This window comes from Marmota monax, unplaced genomic scaffold (assembly GCF_021218885.2).
Source record: "Marmota monax isolate L192 unplaced genomic scaffold, Marmota_monax_Labrador192_F-V1.1 WCK01_AAM20220418_F8-fsc00153, whole genome shotgun sequence".
Lineage (NCBI taxonomy): Eukaryota > Metazoa > Chordata > Mammalia > Rodentia > Sciuridae > Marmota > Marmota monax.
This window is the reverse complement of record NW_026692146.1, coordinates 2,409,498-2,432,241: the sequence shown is the minus strand read 5'-3', so window position 1 is coordinate 2,432,241 and position 22,744 is coordinate 2,409,498. Positions and strand designations below refer to the sequence as shown.

Here is a 22,744-nt window from a genome sequence, read left to right as displayed (position 1 = left end):
AGAAGGCAACAGAAGTCCATTAACTTCATATGAATATGTTTAAAAATGTTTGATTAAGTCTATAATGGGATCAAATGTTATTCAAAGACCTTTTAAAAGTGATTGTTAAAATATGTTAGATTTATCAATTGAGAGACTGGATTTCTAAGCTTAACCTAACTGCATATGAAACTCACTGGATTTTCAGAACAGCCCTGGTGGGGTGGGCACTGTTATGATCTGATGCAGAGATGAAGAACCTAAGACAGAAGGAGTTCGTTGGCTTCCTTAAATCCATAAATCAAGGGCTGCAGGTGGGATTTGAAGCTGGGTCTAGTTAGGAAGGCAGAGAGGAAGAAGGAGTGTGCATGTGACCTATTTCCTGAGCAGCTATGAGTGAGTGTCACAGGAGATGTCTGTGACATCTGGGGCACTTTGATCGGGAAGGAAGAGCAAGGATCATCCATTTGACAATCAAACCACTGGGGCTTGAGCCCTGTAGTGCTGGCATTAACAACCCTCACCTTATTTTATAGCCATAGGCTGAGAAGGCCTGGATATTTGGGTTAAATGTGTTATTCCACTTTAACCTCAAAACAGCCTCAATGGGTAGACAGATATTATTATCCACATTTATTGATAAAGATATTGAAGCCATATGACCTCAGATACAGAACGAATAGAGCTATAATACACACAGGCCTCTAAGTACAGGGCTAGTTCTTGAGAACATTGTCTTGTTACTTATGATGATTATCCCTTTCTAGTCTACAGAATTAAATATGCAAATTTCACATTTAAAGAAATTTATTTTTAAGATACTACTTACCAGGCACAATTTGGTCACTCATTTAACAAACTTCTGCATGCTTGTAAGTAATGTGTGTGAAGAATTTAGTTTCTCTACCATGTAACTTATACTTTCCTGTAAGTTCTCTACTGTGTATCTCCAAATAAATATTTAATAACTGTTGACTAAACTTTTTCCTAGTGCTTTCTTACTTGATCGTGAGTTTGTCGGTGGTAGTTTTTGGTTGCAGGGCAATGAGATTTTCGATTAACTTCTGGCCCTGGATCTCCCTGATGCTCCTTTGGGCCTCAGGGTGTATTCCTAAGATCTCGGGCGAATCATCTTCGGGTAAGGACTCGATAATGTGTATGCAGTCTTTTATGCTTGCAGATTCTGGTATGGGTTGACACATCTGAAAATTTAAGCACTTGGTTAGTTTTTGCCCGAGTGAGACACCTACTTTCACTAATGTATGAAGGCAATATTTCTCCATGAAATTTTATACAGAACATTCTTCTTATTTGTATATAGTATATTTTAAACACTCTGTCAAAAGTAACATCTGGGACTACCGTATTGTAAAGTATATATTACATACATCTAACCTTCTTTTGGCAAAAGAGAGAAAAAGGGAAAAAAGTGTTAAAAGACTAGGGTGATTCTAACCATTCATTGCTCAATTAACTATACTCATGGATAATGAATGCAATAGAGCTTAAACAAATAGTTCTACTTTAGTAAACCCTGTGAAAGGAATGTGAAAATAATAGTTATGGTTTGGATCAAAAGGCACACACGTAGTAGGGTTGATGTGGTCTTTACTCTCTCTTTAGGCTCAGCCCAGGGTGCATGGTGGTGTCTCCCGCCAGATTTGTATGCTATAACTCTAGGTTCTCAGATTTCATGGACTGTTTCTTTTCCATCCTTTTCCTTTGTAATGTTGTGTTTAATAGAGTAATGGGTAAATTGCTTTTGTAAGACTGTATTTAAAATTAAATAAAAGCCATTAAAATGAACATTAAAATGCAACAATGGTTAGTTAATGATTGGGCAAAATTATAAGATAAATTTCCTTACCGCATCACTAGAGAAACTGAAGTCATCTTTCAGCACTTCAGGATTGCAAAATTTGTAGAGGAGTGTCTTTAAGCATCGCTTGTCCCAGATATCAGTAACCCGGCTGCCATAAATCACTTCCCCGATCAAGTAGCGCACAGATGGCCACGGAATTTCAGACTCTTTACTCAGGACATTTGCCAAGACCTTTATGGAAAACTTGAGAAAATCCACTAGGCTTTATTATTTCAGTGTGTGTTTTTAGCTTAACCGACATTTTAACATAAAACCAACAACTCTCAGCAGCTACATGTATTTTCTTTTTAAAATCTATTTTGAGCCGGGCTCAGCATCCCAATTCTGTGCAGCTGGGGAGACTGACGCAAGAAGATCACAGGTTCAAAGCTAGCCTCAGCAAAATAGCGAGACCCTGTCTCAAAATAAAATATAAAAGGGGCTGGAGATGTGTCTCAATGGTTGAGCACCGCTGGGTTAAATTCCCAGTACCAATAAATAAATAAATAAATAAAATAAAAAATATGGAAATAGCAAGAGAAATAAGCATATTTGGAGATTTGGATATACATTTATCCACTAGCTCTTTTTTTGTTGTTGACAGTTGAACCATTTCATTTAATTATTATTACTTCTTTGAACAGACAAAACAAGCCTGTGGTTTTGAATTCAAAAGGTACTGAAGGGTAAACAAGGGAAAAAAAGTTTGCCCTTACCCTGTTCTCTAGCTATGAGCTCCCCTCCGTTGGCCAACATTGGTAACAATTTCTTGGGTGTCTTTACAAAGATATTCTAGTGTAACTAGTGGAATGCACATAGTGGATGAATATAAATGGGATTGGTTCCTTCTCTCATTCCTTCCCTCCCTTCCTGTCTTCCCTTCTCTTCCATTCTACCTTTTCTCTTTTGACTCCCCATCTTTCTGTTTTCCTGTCTCCTTGCTCCCACAAATACTAGTTTAGTGTAACACTGTTCTGCAGTTGGAAAATGTATGTTGGCTATCATTGTTCAGTGGCTGGAACAATTCATTATTTCTGCTTCGTGAAAGAATTCTTTGCCACTGTTCTCTCATTCCTGCCACTAATGGGAGATGGCTGGTCAACAGTTAGTTCTCTGTAATTTGTAGATTCTGCATCCATGGATTTAACCAAGCACAGATTGAAAATATTCCACAAAATGGAACCAAACTCCGAAAAACCAAAAGCATCTGTACTGAACAAGTACAGACTTTTTCTTGCATTATTCCCTAAACAGCACACTATAACAATGATTTACATAGAGCTTACATTGTATTAGGTCTTATAAGCAATCTAGAGATGATTTAAAATATATGAAAGGCCACGTGTAATGGTGTACACCTGTAACCCCAGTGGCTGGGGAGGCTGAGGCAGGAGAATTGCAAGTTCAAAGCCAGCCTCAGCAATTTAGGGAGACCTTGTATCTAAGTTAAGAAAAGAAAAGAAAGCCCATATATATATATGGGCTGGGGATGTGGCTCAGTGGTTAAATATCCCTGAGGTCAATCCTTGGCACAAAAAGAGAGAGAGAGAGAGAGAGAGAGAGAGAGAGAGAGAGAGAGAGAGAGAGAGAGAGAGAGAGAGAGAGAGAATATGCATGTTTGTAGGTTTTGTGCAAATACTACATTATTTTATAGTATAAGAAACAATGAGCATCCCCAGATTTTAGCGTTTGAGGGGATTCCTGGAACCAATTCATCCTGATGACATTGAAAGACAACTAATTAAATTTTTTTTTTGCCAGTCTATTAGGTAGAAAATTTCTGTTAGTTTATTTTGTATTTTACCTGGTGCTGGATTTCTTGAGCTTCTTCTCTTATGTCAGTTGGTCTTTAAAATTTTCTGTACATTGCCTATTTTTCCTTTGGAATGTTTGTCTTTTTATTACTAATATGTAAGAGTTCTTTTATATTATAGATAGTAACCTTTTGTCAGTAATCTGCATTGCAACTATTATCCTAAGTGTTATTTGTCTATTGACTACTTGCTCACCATTTTCCATATAAAAGTTTTTATACTCAAATATTCCTACTTTTATGATTCTGGGTTTCTAATTTTCTTTTCTCATCTCAATGCATGTCCTAGAACTTGTAAGATAACATTGAATGATACAGGTAATAATGTGCATCCTTGTCTGATTCTAGATTTTATTTGAAATAATTTTTTGTGTTTCACTATTTAGAATAATATTCACTGTTGTTTTGATAGTCTTTGTCATATTTAAATAGTTCCTTTAATCCTAACACTTCAGAGTTTTTATTAGAAATGGCTCCAAAATTCACAGTAACTTTTTTACATCTGTTTGTCATATAAATTAGGATTATAGATCTCCAGATATGAGTCATTCTTACATTCCTAGACTAAACCCAACTTATCATAGTACATTATTCTTTTGATTCATAATTGAAATCTATGAACACTTTATAGAGAATTTTTACATTTCAAGTCCTAAATAAAATTAGTCTATAGTTCTTATATATACTATTACCTTTCTGTTGGTTTCATAAAAGGAATTGGGAGATTGCCATCTTTTTCTAAGGTCTGTAATACTTTATTTATTTATCTTAATGCATTTTTTTATTTTTTATTTTTTTTTAGATATACATGACAGTAGAGTGTATTTTGATTAAATAGCATTAATGCCATCGGTTACAGTTCAGAGTGAACTAAGCTGTGAGGTGTCTCCTTGAGGTGTCTTCTGAATGTCTTTAATGGCAATTGGTCGATTGAAAATTTCCAAATTGGATCATTCATATTTTTTAGGAAATCAATGGCTTCATTTAAATTTTAAAATTTCATTGGATCAAAAATTAAAATTTGAATTTTTTCCTTCTACTATATTAGTATACTTCATTAATATTGGTTTTATTCTTTATTTCCTTAGTATTATTCTACTTCTTAAGATGAGTATTAATTTAACATATTTCTTTTTTAATAATGAAGACATTTAAGGCCCTATTTTTTCACAAGTATAGCTTTTTTACTGTCATGTCCTTTTTAAATATGAAGTTGTCTCTCATTGTATTCGAAGTGTTTTGTGATTTCCCTTTTCATTGATAAAATATTATCCTATTGTCTGATGGATGTATAGACATCTAACATAATGATCAAGAACCCAAACTTTAAAATTTTTTTTTTAAATTGTTAATGAACCTTTATTTTATTCATTTTTTGTATGTGGTTCTGAGAATCGAACCCTGTGCCTCACACATGCTAGACAAGTGCTCTACCACTGAACCACAACCCCAGCCTGAGAACACAAACTTACAGACCATCTATGTTTAAATTATGTGCTTCATAATTCTATATTTCAACTATAAAATAAGGCTAATACTATATTCTTTAAATGATTGTGGGGTTTTATTACTCCATAAAGTGCTCCTTATATTAAGAGAAAGCACTCTTAACAATTTTATGACTGTTAAATATTCTTTAAAAATTCTTTCTTTCTTTCACCTATTTGGTGCTGTCTTTATTCTCCCCTTGGTGGTGCTGGGGCTGGAACCCAGAAGCTCACACATGCTGGGCAAGTTCTCTACCACTGAGCTACACCCCCAGCTCATTCTCTTTGGTGCTTTTTCAGCTTAAAGTCCACTTTGACTCATTCATATTGCCATTCCTGCTTTTTAAAATTTCTGTTTCTTTCTTTGGTAGTTTCAAGGTTTGTTTATTAAGTATATTTATTATACATAGCATACATTGGGTCTAGTAACCAATGTTCTTGTCTTTTAATGAGGGAATGTAGTTCATTTAATAAAATGACTGATAATATTCCTTTCATGTTGTTTTATGCTATGACTTATTTTACTTTCCGCCCTCTTAATTTTGATGGTTTGATCAAGGTGTTATTTATTTTCTTTGTTTAATTAAAGACATAATGGCTTGGGGGTATGCTTAGTGGTAGAGTGCTTGCCTAGCAAATACAAGGTTTTGTGTTCAATTTCTAGCACTGAAGATAACAATAAAAAAAAAACACATATTGTTTCTACTAAAGATTACCTTTCTTTTCCTTGAATTCATTTCCTTTTTTTCAAATAAAAAGACTATATCAATTATTTATGTACCAAAGTGTCTAATATATGGCACAAGAATTTCCCAATGTATTGTTTGTATTGCCTAAGCTTTGAATATGTCTGGACAGAATTGTGTGTGAGTTCATATTCCTTGACAGATCTCCAAAGTGTAGCTCTTTTATATTATATTCCTGATTAGGCACAGAAACATCTACTTTGGCAGTTGAGCCTGCAGCAATATGCTGGGCTCAAAACAAAACAAAATATAATAAATCATTAACGACAACAAAACACAAAACCCAGAAAAGCCTGATGAAGACACAGAGAAGGTGATCCAGATTTTTCCAGAAAAGTTTTAAAATCTGCTCTAATGTATAAATGAATGGGTAGTCAAGGGTGCAATGGTCTGTGCTGAAAGCATAGTTGTGAGAAAATTAACTTGGGAAACATTTAAACAGGGGCTACTACCTGTCTACTTTAATGATAAAGTAAACACACTGCAATAAAGCACATAGGAGGTTCTATAGAGGGTATTAAGCTAAGCTCCTTTCCCAAAATGAGTTATTGTAACAATCTCTCTTTTACTTTAATTGAATAAGAAATACTGACAAACATTTTTAGGGTGACTTTATGTGGGTCAGGCACAGTTCTCTGTGCTTCCTTTTGTTAACTAGTTTGCATCTTCTAGTGGCCCTGTACAGTGGGTAGGACATTTATTCCCCTCCTTCTCTGCTTTATTTCACCAAGGAATCTAAGACCCAGAAGGGTTAATTACCCTGCCCAACAGATTAAATACTTGTATGGCTGTAAGGGGTGGGGCTATAATTTGATTCCAGAAATGCTGGCTTCAGAATCTGTTTTTAAACATTAGCCTTTTTTGCCTAGTTACAGGGTTTGTTTCTTATCCCTGTGTGGGACACTGAGTACATATGTAGACACACAGTAGGCTCTCAGCTTGTATCTTATTGTTATTCATTTGTTATTGTTGGTTCTGAAGAGACCTCACTTACCTCCAAGTCTGAAGAAATAAATTTATAAGCAATATTCCAGCCCCATGTACCATAATTTTTTCTTTCATTGATCACAGCATTGAAAAAACATAGGTTGAATAATAGTTTTTTCCACCATTGTCCACAGTTGGGGTTTTCAAATATCTCTTCTGTCACCTCTCCACTTCCACCAAACATTTGAAGCAAATTGCTTTTCAGTCCCTGGGTAGGTTCCATGGCAATCTTTAAAGCAGATGGGAATGAAAATGCCATGTGAATAGAGAAGCAGGCACTGGGCAGAGAGTAGATTCTTTTTGTATAGCACTGGTATGAGAGTTAAGTATGTAACTCTTTTCAACATTCACTGGCAAATAAAAAATATTGTTTTTTCTTTTGCCATTTGAAAATTTCTGTAATAGGCTTATTCCAGAGTTTCTATATTGTTCCAGTTCACATTTTAAAATGAGGAGTACAGCATTGTTATTAAAAACACTTCTGTTTGCTGTAAGCATAGGGTTTGGGGAACAGCATTTTAGAATGTTTGACAATGAAGGGTTCCTGCAGTGCAAACCTACACACGGATGGCAGCTAGGGGCGATAGCTGCAGACGCAGCGGGTGTCAAATCACAGGATTAACTGCCAAAAGTGTTCTTCAGTACACATATGAAAAATGAGAGCAACAGATTTGGTGTTACTAAATTGTTTTGATTACATTTAGAACCATTTGGTTGATTTTTTTAACCAGAATGATTGAAATGATGAGAGACTGGGTGAGGTGGAGAGGGAATCAATTAGAGGTGTTTTTGAGAGTTTGTTTTTTAAATCTGAAACTGAAGGGTCTGAAGTGTTACCTGACTTACACAGTTTATACACACACACACACACACACACACACCCAAGCTATGAATGGAACTATTCTCCATATTCATCAGCAAATAAAAAATGCATTATGTTTATTATACATAACATGTGCAATAATTGCATGGATATGTATATGTCATATAAAACTGAGTGTATATGCATATATGTATTTATATACATACATGTACACACATGTGTATATATATATATACACACACATATGTGTGTGGACATGAAACTTCTGAATCAAGGATCAAATTGATTATTTACTCACAGAATGGCTCATATCATTTCCCTGCTGGTATCCCACAGGTTATGTACTGAGGGCCACATGCAAATACATCGTGTGTGTAGAGTGGGGTTTGTACTATGGGAGAGAATCTGGAACTTTGTAACTTGAAGTTCTTATAGAATGGCTGGTATTGTAGCATCTCTTCCCCTTCAGGGGTGATAGATAGACTTTTGCTTTGGAATGTAAACAAATTATTTCTGGGGAAGAGACAGGTTTCTAGGTTTTTATAGCCTGGAGTGTAAGCAAATGGCTTTGGGTTTCATTATCCTTAGAATGCAAGGCAATGGCTTCTGGAGAGAGAGAAGACAGGCTTCTTTACATCTATTACCCTTAGAATATGAGCAAATGGATCTGGAAGTGTGGGAAGTGCACAGTGGATGAGATATTCTTTATCTTCCCAGGCATATTTGCCTTTCAAGCATCCTTGAATGCAGGTTGCCAGGGATCTTTGCTCAGAAAAACCCTGAATGTGTAGAAATGAGAAAATATTCAGAGTGTTGTTTGATGACTGCTGTGACTGATTCTTTTAAGAAACTCCTTCTCGTGTCTCTAAAGCAGGTTTCTGCCCACCCCTTAAGAATTATAAGTGAAGGGAAAGTGAAAGAGGAGAAAGGAAGAGGGGAAGGGGATGAAGGGAGTGTGATGGTAGGGGGAATTTGATTTCTGTGACAGCATTTTATTTTATCACATAAATGCACCATAATATATTTGACCCTTTACTAGAAGTAGATCACTTCATCAAATTATATGAAATTTTAGAATTCTTTCTGTCTTTTCAATATATAAAAATTCCCTCTAGTTTAATGGCTTAATCTCTTTTTGATCCTACATTGTCAGCATTGTATGAGAATGGTTATTTAGTGCCCTTAATAGCACTAACGATATCATAACTATCCTTAATTTTTGTTAATTTGATGGGCTGTCTCATTGGTATCTTGTCATTTTGATCTGTGATTCTCTGATGTGTAGAGACTGAACTTTTTTACTTTTTTCATGGTTACTGACCTCCTATATCTTTTATTCATTTTTATGAGCTATTAGTGTTTTCCTTAATTATTTGTAGGTACTCTTATTTATGTATTAAGAAAATTGCCATCTCTGTCTGTATGGATAATGGCATATGACAAAATCCCATACAATTTTACATATGCAGTACTTAAAACTATTGGGGTCTTACAGTGGAATCAGAGCAACAGTCCTAATTAAAATAAAAGACCTCCAGAAGCTCTCTGTTCCTCTCTGGTATCCTTTAATTCCCTGCACCTGCTACCTCTACTGTCCCTGCCAACACTCCCAACTCCTGGTCAAAGGATAATGGTAGTTTAAGGTCATAATCTGCCAGACCCTGGGAGACAAATGGAATATCCTAAGTCAAATGGGAGATCTTGGATTTCTCCAATCCATATTCTGAAGCCTGCTCTGGGGGCAAGAGTATTGGGAAGTGGCTCTGTGCAAGAGTACACAGGAGATGGGAAAGAGCTGGGGAAGAGTGTGACAGGGAGAAACTTCTAGTTTCAAGAGTGAATCTAATTTATTTTCATACTAGTTGGGTCTTTATGAGGAAGTACCTCATGCTCCTCATGTCCTCCATCCCACCCCAATTCTGTTAAAGTCAGAAGTGTGCGCAGACATGTGTCTAGCATAGAATTCTGCTTATGCCATTGGTCAGTTTCTCTGCTATTAGGTCTCCTCTTTTGGTCACCTGGAACCTTGGTTAACAGAATTGACTATATCTTAGTATTTACTCAACCTCAATATTGGGGAGGATATGAATAGAAGTTTCCAATATCCTTTTAGAGTTTTTTGGTAAATAGCTTCAGTCTGCTTTCTGTCAGAACTTTTGAGAAAAGAAATGAAAATTCCATAAGTGGAATAGAAATTCGAAAAAGGATCGAGAGTTCAAAGCCAGCCTCAGCAAAAGCGAGGTGCTAAGCAACTTACAAAGACAAGTAAAAGTCAAAAATTGTATATTTTAACTTATAATAATTGGAAGCCTAACATCTTTATTTGAAAAAAAATCTAAATTGTGAATTATTTGAAAGCAGAGATCTCATCTACTACTTTAGCTCCCCTCCTGTCTTTAGCACAAGGCAAAGCACAAAGCAGACACTCAGCATTCTGGAAGTAGTACTCTTCTTCTTAACTCAGAGTAATGAAAGCATGATGACTTACATGCAAGCAATATTAAAATAGGTTATATTTTGTTTTTACCTTGATACTCTTTTGAAGGATGGGGGCTGGGAAAGAACTGTCTGTTTTTGAACTTAGCCAGAGCCTAAATTCAGGGTTTAATGTCACATTTCTTCTATTAAGTCTGCAAAGTAAAAAAAAAAATGTATAAATATTTTAATGTGAAAAATTTAAACATATTCTTAGAGTCATAACATTTTAACGTTTGAAGTAACCTTAGGAATCATTTTAGTGCCAAAGATGTTATTATATTATCATACGAACTTTCTTGTTGTACAAGAATTTGTGCAAGACTCATCAATTCCCATTTTTAAGAAGTAGCTTTCCAGCCAAGTGCGGGGTGCATGCCTGTAATCCCAGCGGTTTGGGAGGCTGAGGCAGGAGGATCGCAAGTTCAAAGCCAGCCTCAGCAAAATTGAGGTGATAAGCAACTCAGTGAGACCCTGTCTTTAACTAAAATAAAATAAAATAAAAAAATACAGCTGGGGATGTGGCTCAGTGGTCAAGTGCCCCTGGGTTCAATCCCCAGTACCATACCCCCCCCCCCAAAAGTAGCTTTCCCTCTTGTAAATACAAAAATCTATATATACTCATTTTATATTGTAAAAAAACTTGTAAGAAATTACAAATTAAGAACAAATTGCATTGGTTAAATCTAGGAGAACTGGACATCAAAATAAATCAAATGATAGTAACAGATTGAATTTATTATTTATTTATTTATTTATTCATTGAATAAAATGGGAATCAATGAATTCATACTGATATAATAAATGAATGAATGAATAGGGGAGAAAGAAGCATTTTCCCTTATAGATAAAAAATATTTTGCATATCCAATGCTGGGGACTGAACCTAGGGCTTTGCTAAGTGCGTGCTCTGCATGCAGCTCTACATCTGAGCTGTTTAGCTAATCTTCCAGCTAGGTATGGACATCTCAGCCTTGACTAAATATGTTTAGGAGGAACTGTGGAGTTAAAAAGCAAACAGAGAAACCTGAATCAGAACTTTTTCCCTTTCATTTTAAAGGAGTTTATTTATTTTTATTTTTGCAGCACTGAAGCCAGGTGTGCTCTATTACTGAGCTAGACCCCAGCCCTTCTTTTAATTTTAAGACAGGGTCTTGCCAAATTGCCGAGGCTGATCTCAAACTTGTGATCCTCCTGCCTCAGCAAAATAGCGGGAAATAGACACACATCACTGTGCCTGACTTTAGTTTTTTCTTTTTTTGCAATAAAAGATATTGGGACAACAGACTAACCTGACTAAGTTCTGTTGACCAGATAATCAATTAATGTACAGTGAAGTTTTTTGGGGTCAAGTGGAAATTTGCTTTCAAATGATTTGGAAAAAACTCCATATATATGTATATAAAAGAAATGAGAGGATAATGTAAAAAAATTGGGAAATAGAGATGAAGAGGGAAGGGTGGGTTTGTATTGTTCTTATAACTTTTCAGCAAATCTGAAATTATTTTTAAAAATTTAGAAAAAAAACCCAAAACAATAAAAGCAAAAAATAAAAAAATCACTGAATGCAAAATGAAATAAAAGGATAAAAATTTCCTGTATTCCCACTAGGTGGGTTTAAGTACACTTTTCCTTTTTTTCCTCCTTCTGACTCACTCTCGTTTTCAAATAGAAAAATTACACTGTATATATTGTTTCTAGCTTGATATGTTTTCATCCTGGCAATATATCATGAACTTATTTCTTTTGTTCCTAAATTTAAGAAATATTTCTTAACATTTTCCCTTCTCTCTGTAGTTCCTATAGTGGTAGTCTTAAATATTTAAAGGCTTGATTTATAAGAATAAATTTCTATCAGTCATACACTGATTATATTGAAAATGTTATGTATCAGGAATTACTCTTATTAAGACTTTGAAGTTCTGTTCCAAGGAATATTTCCATAATATCTCTTTCTTTTTAAAATGTATCTTCCTCTCTCTCTCTCTCTCTCTCTCTCTCTCTCTATATATATATATATATATATATATATATATTAGTTGTTGATGAACCTTTATTTAATTTATTTATTTGTATGCAGTGCTGAGAATTGAACCCAGTGCATTACACATGCTAGGCAAGTGCTCTACTACTGAGCCACAACCCCAGCACCTCTCTCTCTCTCTCTCTCTCTTTTTAATAAGACATCTTTCTCTGCTATTGAATTGTCCCTCTCTACCTTAATGATAATGCAAATGAGGCTACAGTGTTTGTCTGGTCTATGCTATATCTCTAGCACCTGGAATGATAGTTGGCAAATAGCAGATGCCCTATAAATGCTTTTTAAATGAATAATAAATGAAAAACATGGTAGAAATTATTGTGTTATCTTCTAAAATCCGTATCTACTGATATTATATAAGTACTGTTTGTCTTCTGGCTCTGAAGTGACAGAGTAAATGTGAAAAATAAATACTTTTCGATAGTTTTTAAAGTGCTAAAAGGCTGGGTGTGGTGGCACACACCTGTAATCCCAGCAGCTGGGAAGGCTGAGGTGGAGGATCGTGAGTTCAAAGCCAGTCTCAGCATTTAGTGAGACTCTGTCTCTAAATAAAATACAAAAAAAAAAAAAAAAAAAAGGGCTGGGGATGTGGCTCAGTGTTTAAGTGCACCTGAGTCCAATCCCTGGCACAAGGGGGAAAAAAGTGCTAATGGAATCACAATCTGAAAACAGCATGAATGATATAAGGAAAGTAATTTGGAAATTTAATTCTGGAAGTTGGTTTTATAATTTCCTTGCATATGCACAAAGCATAAAAATAACAGCATGAAGAGACCCTTATTTTCACACATTTACTCTACAATGTTGTTCATACAAAGTAAAACAAAAAAGCTTGGAGGAAAAACATTGTGCAATATAATTGGTTAAAATCTTACTAATTCCACACATTGAGAAATTTTCAAAGTATAGCAGTCAATTCACTGCAAAAAAGAAGGCTGAACTTATGGAAAATAAGAATAGATACTAAATACAGACCATCATAAGTGTGGATATCAGGCCTTATATTGTGCTGCTTGGAATCATATACTATTTTAAAAACTATGTTGCTAATCTATACATTGGCATATATATTGTGTATAAGGCATACATATCTATCTATTGAGAGTGAGAGTCTGGGAGAAAAAGAGAAAGTGATAAATGCAAACAAAAACTAAAGAGACCATTTTTTTCCCTAATCAAAACCTATATTCTTAGTTCTTCTGCAAGAACTAAGAATCCACCTATGTGATAGCTTAAATTTCCTCTGTGGAGCCCAACACACTATTTTATCATTGTTTATGCATTCCCTAGTTTTGATAATTCATCTGATCCCTTATAAATAAACAATCTTACGATTCAACAATGGTGCAGAGCCTTGGCATGAATGACCCTGCAAGGTGGCAGTTCTGCAGGAAGACCCATTGATGCCTTTTAGTTAGTGCCTGAACAATGAGGTCTTCTGCTTTGGTTGCCTGGCCATGACTCAAGGAAATCATGGTCACGTGTTCTGTTGTTCCTTTTAATTCTTGTGCAAATCTCAGGAGAATATTGGTGAGGTCAATTCCTGTGTAACAATGAGAGAGGTACATAAAACCGTAAGCTCATATAATTCTCTATTTAAAAACACAATGAAGGATCACAAGTTCAAAGCCAGCTCCAGATATATATATATATATATATATATATATATATATATAGACTGGGGATGTGGCTCAGTGGATAAGCCCAAGTTCCATCCCCAGTACAAACAAAACAAAACAAAACAAAACCCCACAATCCAGAATTTATTGACTGGTGGTGAAAGAAGGTGTAGCCAATTGTGGAAAGACTACAGGTTTTGGAATTGGAGCCCAGAATTCACATTTTGTCTCTGCCACTTTCTAACATATGGCTATAATAATATTTACTAAAGCAGTACTAGTTGATTATTTACTCCTTCATCTTCTTGCCCCTTCCTCTTCTGTTAGCTGTACTCCTGGGTTGCTTGAAATAACTGTGTACCTTGCTAAAATATTATAGTTTAGCTAATCTTCCAGCTAGGTATGGACATCTAGGTTTTTGTAAAAAGGTTTTGACAGAAATAGAAGCACTGTGTAAAACTTTGGGTATCTTCTTGAAGGGAAGAGGTGTGACCCTCTTCCTGTCTTCCATGCTGTTGTTTAGTACATGAGGTGATGGCTGAAGCTCTAGCCACCATCTTGGGCTAAGTCCTCAAGAAATAGACAGCAATCCTAGAGCCTAAAAATAGACATGCACCTGAGGCACTTCCAGATCCGGGTGCCTAAACATGGACATGCACCTTTGGAACTTATGGATCTCTGGGCCTAAAAATGGATGTGCACCTGAGGAACTTCCGGATCTGGGGGCTTAAACATGGACGTGCACCAAGGAACTTCTGGATCCAGGGGCCTAAACATGGAAGTGCACCTGAGAAACCTCTGGATCCCGGGCCTAAATATGGATGCCTGAGGAACTTCCGGATCTGGGGGCCAAAAAATGGACACCTGAGGAACTTCCGGTCCTAGAGCCTAAACATGGACATGTACCTGAGTCACTTCCGGATCCGGGTGCCTAAACATGGATATGCACCTTTGGAACTTCTGGATCCGGGGGCCTAAACATGGACGTGTACCTGAGGAACTTCTGGATGCTACGGCCTAAACATGGAGGACTGAGGAACTTCTGGATCCGAGAGCCCAAAGATGGACGTGCACTTGAGGCACTTCCAGATCTGGGTGCCTAAACATGGATGTGCACCTTTGGAACTTCCAGATCCAGAGACCTAAACATGGATGTCTGAGGAACTTCTGGTCCTAGAGCCTAAACATGGACGTGCACCTGAGGCACTTCTGGATCCAGGGGTCTAAATATGGATGTCTGAGGAACTTCTGGATCCGGGGGCCTAAACATGGACACTTGAGGCACTTCCGGATCTGAGGGCCTAAACATGGATGTGTCTCTGGAATTTCTGGGTCCTTGTGCCTATAAAGGGCAGGGCATGATTCTCAGAAGGGATGTGGCCCATGAAGAGAGGCGGAGCATGGGGCCTGTTGGGGGGCAGACTGAGCTGTCGCACCCTGAACTTGAATGTGATGGTGGCCTCACTTCCCTGCCTTCCCTTGGGTGTCACTTCCTCCCCTTCCAGGCGGTGCTGGGGAGGAAGACAGACCAGGCGCAGGGGCCAGGCCCTGAGGAGGGACACCATCTTTCTCCTCGCTTAGCCAGGCACCCAGCCTGGCTGGGGACAGGAATATCTTGTGACACTGGCTGCCGACTGCATCCCTGCCCCAGGACCTCAGGGACCACAGGCGGGGACAGTAGTTGATTCTCCCCTGGCCGCTGATCCTCAGTCCCCGGGTCTGCCCAGGGAGAGCTCTGTCTCACAGAGGGTCAGGGGGCCCCTGTGACCTGCTGCTGCTTACCCACCATCATTCTGGGCAAGCACAGGTCAGGACACCAGACGCTACTGAGAGTGACATCTCCTAGATGGGCTGCTGGGGACTTTGCCTCTGTCCCCAGGCCTCGGACACTGGATGATGCTCCCCAGAGACAGAAAATAACCCCCCACTGCCCAAGACTTATTTTTAAGATTTGGATTCTGAAATTTTCCTGCTGCCACCTTCTTTGTGAAGCCAGTTTTTCAACAGAGACAATATTCGGCCTGGGGAGGGACAACAACATGGAGTTAATCAAACTAAGCTGACACATCTGGTCATCCAAGAGAAATCTGGATTGAAGGGAGAACAGCCATTCTCAACTGGTGAAATAGTGAAGTTCCCTTGTCCTTATTTTGTGTAAGAAATATAAATAATCTAATGTTAACTCATCAAATTATTTTTGATGAGTGCTTGTCTCATAGGAAAACTGATTCTGTTTTATGGAATGAAGTGTTACCTGATTTTAAAATTAAAAATGAAGCCAATTAGGATTAAAAAAAAAAGAAATAGACAGCAAAGGTTCCAAGAGTGTGTGGTATAAAGCTAGGTGCTTATGTGGAAACATTCCAGGCTCCCCGTTAGAAAGCCTACAGAGGGAGACCTTCTAGTGTTTGCCTAAGGAAAGTTTGAAAATGTTGAATTCTAAAGACACATTACACTGGGAGACTATGAAGATGAGAAGATAAAGTATTTTGCTTAGAAGAAAATACTTAGGATTTATGTAGTTTTGAGTAATAAAGGGCCAATTTCTGGTAGATTATTTCACGATATATATTCTGTACAAGTCAATGTTAATTAAAACAGTTAATAAACATAAGGGTAATCCCAACTTTTGGATCAATACTCTGTGTTTGGAAGGTATTTTCTGCACAGAAAATTAGCACTAGTAGATTTTTTCCATGTTTGTGTGTCCAGGAAGTTTTGTTTTTATTTGTACTAATTAGCTATACATGATAGCAGAAGCAGAATGCATTTCGATTTCTTGTACACAAATGGAGCATAACTTTTCATCTCTCTGGTTGTACATGATGTGAGTCACACAATTAGTACAATCATACATGTACCTAGGGCCTTATTCCACCATCTTTCCTATTCCCATACTCCCTCCCCTCCCCTCACTCCCCTCTGTCCAATTCAAAGTTCTTCCTTTCTTCCATGCCCCCGCTCCCCATTATGGATCAGCATCTACTGGAAGTTTTATTCTTCTTTGTTCTTTTATACTTTTTAAAAAAGATTCTTTCTTTCTTTCTTTTTTTAAAATCTGAGATTAAAACTCAGGGGCACTTGACCACTAAGCCACATCCCCAGCCCTATTTTGTATTTTATTTAGAGATAGGGTCTCACTGAGTTGCTTAGTTCCTCGCTGATGCTGAGGCTGGCTTTGAACTTGATATCCTCCTGCCTCAGTCTATGGAGCCCCAGGGACTATAGGTGGAAAGATTAATTCTTGATACAGTTTAAACCAATCCCTTTTCCAAAATGTTTAAATAGTAGGAAACTATTTTAAGAAGAGTGTAACCTGACATTGAACCTACTTCTTCATATCTGATGACTCATACTGTTATCATAACCTTCACTCTCCAGGAAGAGCTTACCATTGGAGTGAATAAAGATCAATGGAGTTTTGGCAGTGGATTCTTCATATGATTCTTTCAAATTAATTCCGGCTCCGTGAAGAAATTCACTTCCCATTTTTTCAGTTACAAATGTTCTCACTGCACTGGTTAAATGTTCTGGTCTAAGAATTTTTATCTGAAAGAGAAGACATGGAAGGAAAGGTAAATTAAAAAATCACCCAGGGATATACTCCCCATGGTCAAATAAAATAAAAATAAGAAGTGTTCATGACTTGGCTTTTCATTGAGAGTTATCTGGTATTCCTCATGTTGGGAAAGCTGAATGAGAAAGGGTCTTTATCTGATGGAAAAACTGCCACCATGCTCCTGACCCTCATGTGGTCCTTCCTGATTCCAGGGCCACCTTGAGCCTCTGTCCCTTCTACACTCAGAGGAAGATCTTGTTTTGATGTAAAGGTGCAATTGTTCTCCCTGATTCTACAAAAAGAGACCTTTCCTACTTTTCTTCCGCTCTGCTGTCTATGTTTAGAGCCAAAAGACTCCATGGTGCTGGGGTGTGAAGATCCAGGATTACTCATCTGGAAGAGTAGTAATTCTGCCATTAATGAAATGAAGACAAATAGCACAATCTTGGTAAGCTTAAGCAAATAGAACAAAAGAACTGAAAAGAACTCTGTGAACTAAAATATTTTGGAAACAGCATCTTTGTAGTAAACAGAAGCTCAGAGCTTATTGGAATTCATTGAAAATTTCAAAACTGTTTGATGTATAAACTATTTATGTGCTATTTTTGTACAGAATGACCATAAACTATGTTCTTTCTGAGTATGTTCAGATCTCCATTAGGTAAAACAAAGTTGAAACTGTATGTGTCTTTGGGTCTGTGTAGATGTACTGGGTTGAGCCACAGGAAATTGCCATTTTTGTAAGTGTAAAACTGTCTGATATTGGCAATCTCAGGTTTAAAATAATATATTTAATGACTACATAGAATTTTCTTCTGTGACCTTTTGGAAAATCAATCTTAAATTTAAATTTTAATTAAATGCGACAAATAATTTAAGAAATAAAAATTGGCAGCGTATAAACAATCTGGGATCCAATAGCTCTACTATTTTTTGTGTGGTTTTATTTTATTTTTTAATGTTCTTTTTAGATATATATGACAGTAGAGTGTATTTTGACATATTATACATACATGGAATATAACATTCTAATTAGGATCCTGTTCTTGTGGTTGTACATGATGTAGAGTTTAACTGGTTGTACATTCAAACATGAACATAAGGAAGTCTTGTTGTGTGTTAGCAACCACACATAAGAGAGAACATTTGTCCTTTGGTTTTTTTGGGTTGGCTTATTTCACTTAGCACGATAGCCTCCAGTGCCATTCATTTACCAGCAAATGCCATAATTTCATTCTTATTTATGGCTGAGTAATATTCTATTGTATGTATGTACCACATTTTCTTTATCCATTCATCTGTTGATTGAACCACCTAGGTTGGTTCCACAGCTTAGCTATTGTGAATTGAGCTACTCTGAATATTGATGTGGCTGCATCAATATATTATGCTGATTTTAAGTCCTTTGGGTGTAAGCTGACGAGTGGTATTGCTGGGTCAAATGGTGGTTCCATCCCAAGTTTTCTGAGGAATCTCCATACTGCTTTTGAGAGTGGTTGTAACAATTTGCTGTCCCATCAACAATGTATGAATGTACCCTTTTCCCCCACATCCTTGTCAACATTTACTGTTGCTTGTATTTTTGTATTCATTCCATTATGACTGGAATGAGATAGAAACTCAGTGTAGTGTTAATTTGCATTTCTCTAATTGCTAGAGATGTTGAACATTTTTTCATATGTTTGTTGATCAATAACATTTCTTCTGTGAAGTGCCTATTCAATTTCTTTGCTCCTTTATTGACTGGATGATAATGATGATGATGATGATGATGATGATGATGATAATGATGATGATGATCTTTTTGTGTGTGGTAAGTTTTGAGTTCTTTACATATCCTGGAGATTAATGTTCTATCTGAGATGCAGGTGGCAAAGATTTTCTCCCATTCTGTAGGCTCTTTCTTCATGCTCTTGATTGTTTCCTTTCACTAGCTCTTTTATTAACAACAAGAAATTTTCAATTAATAGAGCAATTGCTGTATCAATAATTTTTTTGCTATGTTAATTAATATAGCAAGTAAATTAATTTGTCAATTAATATAGCAATTCTCTTTTTGTCATCTTTCCCTGCTATTTTCAGTCCAGTAGGCTGTAGTAGTGCAGAGAGGTGAAAATAAAACATAGTCCTTGCCCTCATGGACCTTTGACACACTGTCTTTTTCTGGGTAACTTTTTTTTTCTGTTATATTTTAATTTAATCTCTGATATGGCAGTCTCAATTTCTTACAGGTCAGGCCCAGTGTCCTAATATGTATAATCAACATTTTCTTAATTCATATCTTCTGACTTTTTATTTAGAAAACAAAACCACTAAATTCATAAAGTTTCTAGTTCATAAAATAAAATCATCAGAAGCTTATTGGAGAAAGACAATGTAGCATGGACTTTAAAATTTAATTAATTTTTCCAGGTAATATATATTTGCCAAATAAAATTTATTAATACAAAAAAGATATAAAAAAGTGAAAAAAGTCCCAAGATACTACTATTTTTTTTCTGGTGATTTTTTTTTGGGGGTACTGGGGATTGAACTCAGGGGCACTTGGCCACTGAGCCACATTCCCAGCCCTATTTTGTATTTTATTTAGAGACAGGGTCTCACTGAGTTGCTTAGTGCCATACCTTTGCTGAGACTGGCTTTGAACTCCTACCTAAGCCTCCCAAGCAGCTGGGATTACAGGCATGCACCAATGCATCCAGGTTGTGATTTTTTTATAGACATTTTCTAGCATCTTCCTATTTCTTCTCCTTGTCCTATACAGATTGTTCAGTGTTTCATTTGTTAATTAATATAGCATAAATATATTTTCATATCATCATAACTGCCATTGACTTACATGTAGAGGTGTTAATCTGTCTACAGTGGTCAGAGAGATGATATACATCATTGAAATGGGTTGGGTAGAAGAAAAAATTTCTCTTCCATAAGAAAAATAAAAATGCAAATATGATGCTAAGTGGCAACTAACATAAAACTTCAGTGCTGGGAAGTAACAGGAAGCAGCAGGGACAATGGGACAGACATTCCTCAGCTCTAGCTCTTGTTGCCATTAAGGATGGTGGGCTCAGTAGTGCTTCATCTTTTAATTTTTTAAACTCAGAAATCTTGATTATTACATGAAATCTATCAATTTGCAAATTTTGGTCTCAAAACAAAACCAAAAAGCAAACATATATGTATATACTGATGTTCATAGCAGCATTATTTACAATGGCCCCAAAGTGGAAATGAACCAAGTGTCCATCAATGAATTAATGGATAAATAAATGTGATACATACACATAACAGAATATTAGTTTTAAAACAGAAGGAAGTTTTGACACATGCTGCAATATGGATGAACCTTGAAAATCTTATGCTCATTGAAATAAACCATTCACAAAAAGACAAATATTGAATCACTGGAGACAAAAAGTAGAATGGAGTTGTCAACAACTGTCAGATGGAGGAAGAGGGGCATTATTGTTTAACAGGTACAGGGTTTCTTTTTAGGAAGAAGATAAAGTTCTGGAAATGGACGTAGGTGATGGCTACATAATATTGTGACTCTACTTAATGACATTGAATGGCATACTTAAAAAGGGGTAAAAGGAATTAATTATAAGAAATAAAAGAAACTATGTATATTTTTATCACAATAAAAAAAGCAGAAAACAATTTACTTTGAGATATAAGTGTACATATAGTAGAGTAGAGAACGTGGAGCCCGGGAGGGGAAGGGGAAGCACTGGGAAGTGAAACTGACCTAATTATATTATGTGCATGTATGGATGTCACAATAAGCCCCATTATTATGTATGATTATAAAAGTAATTAATAAAAAGATATGAGTACACAGAACTTAAAAATAATATATGAAATTTACTTTAGATATTTTTACTTAAAAACTTGGAAGTTGCTATTGTCTGAATGTTGGTGTTCCCTCTAAATTTATATGTTGGCCCCTAATCCCCAGTGCAATAGTATTAAGGTGGTGGGGAGTGACTTAGGAAGTGACTAGACCATGAGGGCTCTGCTGCCTTGAATGGACTTGGTACCCTTATGATGAGGCTGGAGGGAGTCTGTTTGTCTCTTCTACCATGAGAGGACAAGCAAGAACAAACCACCTGTAGGCAGAGAGCAGCACTCATCAGATGTTGAATCTGCAAGAGCTTTGATCTTGGACTTCTTAGACTCCAGAACTTTGAGCAATAAAATTATTTTGTTTATAAATTATCCATTCTAAGGTATTTTGTTACAGCAACCCAAATTGGACTAAGATGGAAATTCTCTACAGAAGATCTTTATAGGTTCAAATCCATTTGTTTCATGATAAATTGCACTTGAAAGTTGGAAAAAAAAAGACAAAGCTGCAGGCCAGATAAAACAAATCTATAAGCCAGATGCAGCCTTTTTCCCCTCTCAATCTCTTATCTTCAGTGAATATTAGTGTTGCAAGAGTAGAATTTAAGGCAGAAATCAAAAGGAGGATTACTGATTGTCCAGGCTGGCATTTACATAGAGTTGAGGTCAAGAGAGGAATGAAATGAGGAGTTTACCCCTCACTAAAGCAAAAGGTAAATGTGAAAATAAAAAAGGTTTTTTGAGGTAGTCAGAATGAATTTAGGATGATCTACTTTGGAAAGTATAATATAATGTGACTGCTGAGAGTATAGATTTCAGAGTCAAACTGCCTGGGATCAATCCTGGCTCTATTAGGCAATTTCTGAGCCTTGGTTTCTGATCCTGTAAAATGGGAGAAATAATCTTGCCTATCCCCTAAGACTATTAAAAGTTTTAAATAACATAATGTATGTACAATGCTTAACACACACTAAACTTTCTATATCTTAGGTCTTATAAATGACACCTATTTACATACCTAACCTATCAACCTTCTATCCTTCAACCAGATTCCAAAGCAATTGAGTTTGGAAGAGACAGGCAAAGTATCACCTTTATTAATAATAAAGAACATATTTGGGGTGGTTTAGGTGTGAGGCAACACTGTACTTCCTGCTACTGAATCGTGTAACTAGACACACTTACCTGTCACAGCGAGGCTGGGAAGCCATCAACCTACTTCTATAGGACAGGGTCTAAATCCTATAATTTATGGCTTGGAGAAGCAGAACAGAACATGTGCTCTTGGTATCCAGGGTAGACCAAAAAATGGATAAGGAAGAAAGGGTTGAGCCACGTACTCTCAATTACTGTCTCAAATTTATCTGTCTTATAAGTCTCCCTTCCCCCTTCTCTAGGAAAGAGCAAATAAGTGGGCAGAGATGCAGGAGTGTTTCTAATTGGACTCCCACCACATGAAAGGGACATTCTCGGTCAGTGGAGTGTAGGTGCTTCCCTTTAATGTTAAC

The 22,744-nt window shown here is 36.6% G+C and overlaps 1 protein-coding gene across 1 annotated transcript in view; it reads right to left on the bottom strand.

The window, feature by feature from the left end:
- Positions 1–22,744, bottom strand: part of Dnah14 (dynein axonemal heavy chain 14) — a 376,944-nt gene that overhangs the window by 21,356 nt on the left and 332,844 nt on the right. The window contains exons 73-78 of the mRNA XM_046419847.2: positions 17,224–17,380; positions 13,545–13,755; positions 10,224–10,326; positions 6,881–7,102; positions 1,847–2,044; positions 982–1,181 (exon numbers count right to left, since the gene is read on the bottom strand). Coding sequence (XP_046275803.1) covers positions 982–1,181; positions 1,847–2,044; positions 6,881–7,102; positions 10,224–10,326; positions 13,545–13,755; positions 17,224–17,380 — 1,091 coding nt within the window. The remainder of the gene's footprint in view (positions 1–981; positions 1,182–1,846; positions 2,045–6,880; positions 7,103–10,223; positions 10,327–13,544; positions 13,756–17,223; positions 17,381–22,744) is intronic.